Here is an 8,746-nt window from a genome sequence, read left to right as displayed (position 1 = left end):
AGAGGAGATTGTCTTACTATGGAAAGGTGAAGTTTAAAAATACATTGCTTTGTTGATCTGTAAGCTGCTGACCTTTTACGTTCGACCAGTTGAAGAAAATTAAGATTGTTGAGATGGAGGAAGGCAAGTGTAAAGAAGCTGACTCCGAAATCTACCATTTCTTCCTCTCACGAACCCCCAAACCCCATCCCCCCTCAAAAAACGACCAGCTACTCAAGTGACGTTATTAACATGATTGTCTCAGATTGAGCACAGTCCCCTGTGGTCTATTCCGCTCTGCGTCTATAAATGCGCCCCATAGACGTGTGTACATATGCCTGAGAAGAAGACAACGGGTGACTATGGATTGAGTCACTATATCGTCGACGGTTTAATGAGCTTGTACTCGAACATAGACCCCGCGAGGGTCTATGACTCGAAGTGGACTTTTGTAAGATCCGTCGCTCGAGGGCGCTCTCTACGCCCTCCAGCGACGGATCAGTCTTGAATTCGCAGTTGCCGAAATCAACCAGACCTAAATGTAAAACAGTTGAATAAAGCGTCAGTTGCGATTGTCTACAGAGATGAACTTTAAAACATTATTAGATTGATAACTTTATTGCTTATTGACACTCTCTGGAGAGTGGTAAGGCAAACATTGCACAGCTAGCGAAATCAACAAACAATTTGTTGAAACTGTTTCGGAAAAAAAGTGAAGCACTAGAAATTTATTTCACAAGTGGTAGTTTATCCTTCAGAAAAAAGGCACAAATGAACTTCTCTCTTTAACTCAGACCAAAAAATGCGCTGCCGGCACAAACACATTGATAAAAACAAATTTTGTCAGAAACAAACTTTCTCCGATGTTTTTTTCATGACACTTTTGTCCATAACATGATTGGAACTAATTTGGGATAATTGGAGCTTCATATTTTTCAAATTTCTCAATTGTGTAAGGTCTCCTATAGCTTAATGTTGCAATATTATTTTATTCATAATAAAAACAAGTGTATACCTTAAAAAGAAAAGCAGATGAGCTTACATTTGCAGATTAAACCGACATTACTTCAACATCCAATTATCCCAATTAGTTCCAATCGTGTTACATGAGAAAAAAGTGAGACACATACGGTTACTTTTCCTCAAGAACATGAAAATATAGCATGGAGGTTCACATCGCCTCCCGTGTTGTTATGGTTTTAACGTATGCTTCATAATTTGTGCACACCAAGCAGTACTGTATGTATCGAGTCTGGTGTAGAAAGATCGGTTTGTTGAAGAAAATTTACGTTTGAGATGCAATTACTTGCAAAATGCACAACATCCCATCGATGTAGCGAGCTGCGAAGGGTCCTTGACGTCACAACTTCAAAGATTGCGCATGTCTCTTGGCTTGCCTTTCTAATTCCAGACGTGACGTCCACGGGTCAAGGGTCAACATCATCAACCCAGCGAAGGTGGAGATTGCGCCGTAGTAGTAGAAAGAGTTATTGTAGTTTCCCGTGGCATCGTACAGTAAACCTACAGGTACAAACAAAACGACAGGTATCCAAGGGTATCTGTCTGTGTATGAAAACTTAGACACATACAGCTGGTGTTCATGGCAACCATGGGAACTATGAAGAGAACGAGACTTGAACGAGACTACACAACATAATATATACGAAGTCACGAGAACATCTTACCAAAGTGAACAGTTGAATGGTTGAATGTGCACGTCTGACAATATCTGACAGGACCCATGAAGTGTATGGTGATATGTGCGTTGAAAGGAGTATATCTACACGTATATCTGCGCTAACTAAGTCTTATGGCTCTTGAGCAGAGAAACGATACACTCCAATATTTAGCTGTCGCCATTTTTGAAAGACCTGTCACGGAGAACGAGACCAGTCGACTTGCATTTACAAGTCATGTTCCAATAATGGTAACTTTTAGTAGTTTTTTTTAGTATTTTGATTCGGTTCGTGACAATATTTTCTCAGTACACTAGCTATACTGCTTGAAAATCCATTAAATACCACATGGCCAGGTAAAAAAGTGGATATATATGTGAGGCGAAGTTAACATTATCAAGTAAATTTTAAATCCGGACAGAAATTCATTGTCCAACAAGCATGTATAAAGATGCGTTGTCATACAGCTGCCATGGCTTGAACAATATAGGTTAAGGTTTATATGCGCCTCGAACCTGAAATATTAGAACTTTTGCTCAAACTTTTAAGAGGAAACTTTCAAACCATTCTCTTTTACAAATCAGGGATCGCCGTGCAAAGTTTTGTACAAGAGAAAGAAATTACCCAACATTTACCAGTATTTGAAATTCAAAATGGCCACATCCCTGTGTTAACTCTATGGGAAAAAATACAATTTTCAAATATGGAAAAACTAAGACGGTAATTTTTTTCTTACTCCAAGAGTTTTAAAATGTGCCCAAACAAGTGGTAGATCAGAAAAGAATTGTGAAAGTCTGAGAGTCGGAATATCTGTCCCCGAGGCGCATTCTATACTGTCAGCTGTTCCAATTTTACCACAGTTACCATGGAAAGAGAAAATCTAACCAATCACAGATTTTAAGCGGGTAGCCGCTTTTTAAAAACAGCGCCCTCACATGGGCATTTTGAATACCAAGGAACGCACCTTTGACCATGTATGGGCATATTTAGATTACAGGTGACTGTATACCTTTAAGAGCGTGCATCCCTCGAACCGAACGTCGAACGCACACTTACCTGCAAGCACGGGCGACAGCAAGGTAGCGATGCCAGTGAAAAAAGCACTGAACGCTGCCGCGCTGACAAGTCGTTCGCTTCCGACAATCTCCTTCATAACGTACGTTACCAAATTAAAGGTAGATCCAGTAAAGAAACCGAACAGACACGCGTATACAGCATAACCTGTGTAGGTCACCGCTAGAACGCCGATGAGTGTCGACAGGCCCCCACAGAGAATGGCTCCTCCAAACATCCTCGACGCAGTGAATAGTGAGCTCTCTCGAAGTAAGATTGGTGTTGGAGCAAACCTACCGATGATGCTGCTTGCACCCAACATTGAGAGAAACCAAGAGCGGGAGGTGGCGTCTCCTATTCCTGTCATTTCGGCTCGGGCAATCAAGTGCGAAGGCAGCCCCATGAACCCCATTCCGATGCCCACGACGGATACAAACAGAAACAAAATCGATTTCGGGTGGTCAACGAAAAGTTGAAAATCCAAAGCATCGATAATTGATGCCCTCGTCAAGTTGCCATGCCGACGATTGGAAATCGTTTCCTTTGGCGTGTATTTGCGAAGTCCTACCTTTGCAGGGGCGCGGTAGAGAGCGGCGCACACACATGTCTGCGCATTCAAACCGGAAAAAAATATCAGAGCTCCTCTCCATCCGTAATGTTTCACTAGAACTCGGAAAAGGGGCGCAAAAATGAATGTTCCGATTCCCCCGCCGGCCGTAGAAATTGCGTTTGCCAGGGCATATTTCTTCTTAACGTAAAACGGTACTATTCCGAAGGACGGAAATAAAATAAGTGCGTATCCAGTACCTGAAGAAATTGAACAGAAATACAGATATAGAAAGTTACCTTTCATGTGTCATCATTTTCTCTCGAGTTTGTGATTATAGATGTACTGTCCTTACTTTTACGATCGCGCATGCGCCTTCTAAACGCAACTTCTGTTTTCTATTGACTTTCAACTGTTTTGTTTTGTTCAAATTTTTCAGTATTTTATGTAGGGATCTTTCAGTTATTATCTTGGGGGGCCGGGTTGGCCGGGAGAAATCAGGCCCTGTCCATCCTCTAAAATATTACTCTCCCCAATACCTCTATCTAAAATGTGACTCTCTTCACTTTCCAATTTGTAAACATGATCCCTTTCCCCTGTTCCAAATTGAAAAATTGAAATGTATATATGACCTTACCAGGATTGCTTCAACCCACGGAGCTCCATGCTTACCCGAAGATCACTCCGCTTCGTTTGTACCACTGTAATTTGGTTATTCTTTGGAATTCCACCCTGTTTATATTGCTTTTACTCTTATAATTGACCCATATATGGCACACGCCACCTGCTTGTATATGTGTTGGACTCGTATGTGTAGTGTATGAGTAATTTAGGATGAAATTCCAATCTCGGATTTGCGGATATGCACTTTTGATCTGCCTAGTTTGATCGAGTACATCCATATCAAATTTCAGAACGCACATAAATGCACAGATAGAGGTAGCCAGGTACAGGGGAGAATATTATTAATAGTCTACCCCCACTGACTTCGATTTATAGTGAAATAACATTTTGAGTAAAATTCAAATAATATTTTGTCGTACAGATATGCACTTGTAGCCACCCTACTCAAGGAAAGTACGTTCATATCAATAATCAAACGTATTTAAATGCATAGATATAGCTAGTTTTGCATTGAAAATAATGCTATTGGTCCATCGTAGACACGCGTGTGTACTGAACTGATATTGTTTGATGAAATTCAAATACGACATATGTTGAACTCAAATGCACTTCTAACTACCCTACTCTCGTCAACTATATTCATATCGATCGTTAAAGGTATACAGTCACCTGTAATCTAAATATGCCCATATATGGTCAAAGGGGCGTTCCTTGATATTCAAAATGCCCATGTGAGGGCGCTGTTTTTAAAAAGCGGCCACCCGCTTAAAATCTGTGATTGGTTAAATTTTCTCTTTCCATGGTAACTGTGGCAAAATTCGAACAGGTGACAGTATACCTTTATAGCATAATATTATATGAGTGTATACGTTTGGTAGTTTTGTAAGGGAGAAATCGGCATTTGTGCATAAAATTTAATATTTCTTGCACACATTTGCACTTTTAATCATTTTTCTCTAGTCAAGTACATTTATATTTGAAATAAGCTATGTATTGCGTCTAACCCTATATGTGTGCATATAGGCTTTATTAGCTCCAACTTGGCGTATGTTAGTGTGTATAGATATATATATCATATGTCACATTTCATATATCATATATCACACGGATAGCTAGATAGATGGATGGATTTGCACACACCGTGACAGTTTGCCCTGTGCCATCCATATAGAGAAGACATTTACGTAATCGGAACGTAAAGTATGTAAAGTGGGAAGCTGTTACTATTTCTTTCATTGCACTATTGTGAAAAGTGTTTAAATTCTATGAACAACACGTGTGGCCTTCTCCAAGGTGAACTTTGTAAAAAATGTCACCTTCCCCGAGGGAAAGTTTCTAAAAAAATTACGCCCTCCCTCAATACCCCGGCCACCCCTCTCATAATAACTGACAGCTACCGTAGATTGCGGTACGTATGTGGCAAATTTTATTGGAGGGAAGCTTGTCCGGTATGTAGTGTACCGGGAATTCGAATTCGCGTGCCTGCAAACCCTGACGGTTATCAACGGCCATATCCCCGCCTGCTCAATTCCCTATTGGGTATATACTGTCAACAGACCGAAAAGGGATAAAACAAACAAACAAATAAATAAATAAATAAATAAACAATATGTCCACGCAATTCATGAAACTCACCTACAAGTACTCCTATACCGAGATAAAGAATCTCGATGTTATGAGCGAACGAGCTGATGAAATAGCCCATGGAAGATAGTACGCCTCCCGCCATCGTTGTCGTGCGGTAACCTAGTTTCTTCGTCAGCACGCCAGCAATCGGTCCTGTAATAGAAAGAATGAACTGCCTTAAAAGAGATATTTAGATTTTTAAGATCACTCGAGATTCAAATGGACCAGACAGGTGAGATGGGAGCAAGGGAAAGCGGGAATTCGGTGGTCATCAAGATGGAACGTCGAAGGCCAAAAAAAATCGTTTCTGGTCATGTGCACCGCGCGCGTCATTTCAAAACCTGCGCGGCATGTCTTTTTGTTTACCCATCAGTATAACTTATCCTTGATATCCATGTTTGCATGTCCAAAATGCTAAAAAGAAAACGGAAATATTATGCAGCCAGTGATAAAAAGACAATAACTGCTGCATCAATAGTGCCAAACTAGTATTGTTAGGAATAAAAAAGAAAGGAAAAAAAGAAAAAACGCGTCGTCGCATCACTTTTGCTGAATGTCAAGGACCAGAAACATTTTTTTGCCTTAAAACACGTTGTTCCAAATTGATGCCAGCCTTGAAAAGGAGATTGCTTATGATCAGTCCTCCAAAATATGAAATCGGTTCGATGACACTTTAAATCAATAGATACCAGAGATAAGTGCCGATCACTCTATCGGTCGGATCTACAACAGGGACATTCAATATAGTCAGAGGCAGGACAGTAAATATATTCAAGGCCACATGATCGAAGGTCATGTTGCATTTAGCAAAACGAGTGCATAATATTTACTTTTAGAAAGCACTGTCTGTACGTATTCTATTGCGATTGTAATGGCTTGTCTGGTCTCAGGGTACTGACATTGAACATATTGTTAAAATCTCAAAAACTACCTTGTTGGGTGGACATCGATTCAATAGCTTTTACTTACATGATGATTTTGATAGAGTCTGTCAGTGGTGCAATGCAAACAAATTAACAATTAACGTTGAGAAAACTAACTATATGATAATTAAAACCCCTCAGAGACTTATTACTGTTGGTGGCAGAGTGGGTGTGGGAAACACACCTATAGAGAGCGTGTCTTCTGTCACCTATCTCGGGGTAACTATTGACCCGTCGCTGACTTGGAAATCACACATAGATAAAGTATGTAAAAAGATCAGTCCACTGGTTGGCATTATCTCACGGTTACGCCACTGTGTGCCGAAATGTGTTCTTCTTCTGCTTACTCATTAATTCTCCCACATTTGATCTACTGCATTGAAATCTGGGAAAACACTTACCACACTATTCTAGAACCCCTTCTTCGTTTACGAAAGGAAATAGTCCGATTTATCACTTTTTCCGCTTACAATGCCTCTTCAGCCCCCCCCCCCCCCCCCCCCCCCCACACACTCTTCAAGCATCTCAACATCTTGGACATACACATACTCTGTAAATTTCAGACTTGCATGTTTTTGTACGATCTTAAGAATAACCGCTTTGCACGTACTCTCAACGATTATACTGAAGACCATGTACCCCGTAGCCATTATACTCGCTCTGAGATAAATAAAAAAATTCCGAATTCCCAAAGTGAAGCTTACAGTCAGTTAACATAATATTAAGTATGCAGCAACCAAATTCTGGAATTCTCTTCCATGCTACATGAAAAACTTAACAAATCGTCACTTTTTAAAGACGAAATTGAAAAAAATATTTACTTGACATGAATTGACAGCGACATTGTCTCAGTCTTCCCTTTGCTGGCATCGCTGACTTGTATTATTTATTTATTTATTTATCTATTTATCTATTTGGAAAAAACTTAAATTTTAAACAATGTTTTATGTTTCACTTCAATTCCATGTATTTTTCTCCTTATTTCCACTGCTTTGTCACCTGAAAGTCATGTTGAATCATGATCTTTACTAGTTTAGGGCCGTGGACTTGATTAGTGTGAATGAACTATTTCCATGGTCCTCACCAGAGCCGTTTATTAAGTGTAATCATAAGCACTGCTATATCATTGCTTCCACTATTACTTCACTGTGTTGTGTAATCTTTCCCCTGGTGAAATAAAATGAAAACGTCTATAGCTAGACCAAACAACAAGTCCAAACATTATTTTTTTATCCAAAGGTTCACTTTGAACACTCTCATAAGAGCTGAAAGGTCCTTCGTGTCAATGTTACTGATGAAGCTACTGAAAGAAAAGTGAGAAGTTCACTTACGAAGACCGGAGGTAGATTCAACCACAATCATTTTAGTTATGAAGGATGCTGACTTTCTTTCTCGAAATTCGTCCGTTGGAGGCGTTGTTTCAATTTTAAAATAAATGGGAATAAGACAAAGCAATTTTCATTGCGTGTTATTTAAAGGGATTAACCCTATGAATAGAGTTACGGTTACAGTTCAGGTGCACCGGATCTTAACTACTAGTGTAACCATGACGACTATTATCATAGTTTCAGTCAGAAGGAAATGAAAGAAGAATTTTAAGTACACACCCAGGATATGTAGAAAGCAAATGTGAGTGCCTATAATCCAGGCTGTACGGGCGGAAGAAACGTCGAAATAGTGTTGTAGTACCACGAAGAGATTGCCAAATACCTGATACAGGCCGAACACGAACATGAGGCAAACATGGGAACACAGGACGACGAGCCACGCGTAAAATCCACCGTCGACTCCCAGTCCTTTGAGATGCTCGTCTCGTTGTGCAGAATAGTCGACATGCCGATCTTCACGAAGACCTATTTTGGCGTTTTCATCGTAATCCGAACCGCCCGCACGGGCCTTGACGTCTGAATCCATGACTTAATCCTCCAGAATCAGTGCGTTATGTGAAAAGTATATCATTGTTTGTACAGCGTCTGCGTGTTCTATCAAAAAACTGGACAGGCCCTGCTTACGCGAGTCCGATATTATATAATTTCAAGTTTAGGCTGCATTCATAAACACCTCTAGAGGGGGCAGGAGAAGTGACAGGGAGGATTTGAAAATATCAAATGTATGTTGGGGGCGCTTGAAATGATTTGGGGACTTAAAGGGGGACTCGAAACAAAACTATCTCTAATTGATATGAAATATGTGTTGGTTGTCAATTTAAGCTGTAATTTTTGGCTAATTTTCGGGTGGTTTTGTTTTGTTTATTCACTGCAGTTTCTTGTTCTACTCCCTGAAGCGTGATGAAAAGTACAGCACAGCCATGTGTGTAC

The 8,746-nt window shown here is 40.1% G+C and overlaps 1 protein-coding gene across 1 annotated transcript; it reads right to left on the bottom strand.

Moving 5' to 3' along the window:
- Positions 1–572: 572 nt before the first annotated feature.
- On the bottom strand, positions 573–8,416 carry LOC139142457 (monocarboxylate transporter 13-like). The gene is made up of 4 exons (XM_070712396.1): positions 8,036–8,416; positions 5,515–5,658; positions 2,712–3,515; positions 573–1,500 (listed from the first exon to the last, which is right to left on the bottom strand). The coding sequence occupies exons 1-4, from the start codon at positions 8,340–8,342 to the stop codon at positions 1,340–1,342; spliced, it is 1,416 nt and encodes a 471-aa protein (XP_070568497.1). The 5' UTR covers positions 8,343–8,416; the 3' UTR covers positions 573–1,339.
- Between the last annotated feature and the right edge of the window lie 330 nt (positions 8,417–8,746).

This window comes from Ptychodera flava, chromosome 10 (genome assembly GCF_041260155.1).
Source record: "Ptychodera flava strain L36383 chromosome 10, AS_Pfla_20210202, whole genome shotgun sequence".
Classification (NCBI taxonomy): domain Eukaryota; kingdom Metazoa; phylum Hemichordata; class Enteropneusta; family Ptychoderidae; genus Ptychodera; species Ptychodera flava.
The sequence above is the reverse complement of the archived record's forward strand: the minus strand, read 5'-3'. Positions and strand labels throughout refer to the sequence as shown.

Coding starts and splice junctions, on each gene's coding strand:
- LOC139142457 (XM_070712396.1), bottom strand. CDS start 8,342: ATGGATTCAGACGTCAAGGCCCGTGCGGGCGGTTCGGATTACGATGAA. Junction 3,516..5,514: donor CGGTATAGGAGTACTTGTAG/GTGAGTTTCATG, acceptor CAATTTCTTCAG/GTACTGGATACGCACTTATT. Junction 1,501..2,711: donor GCTGTCGCCCGTGCTTGCAG/GTAAGTGTGCGT, acceptor TTGTACCTGTAG/GTTTACTGTACGATGCCACG.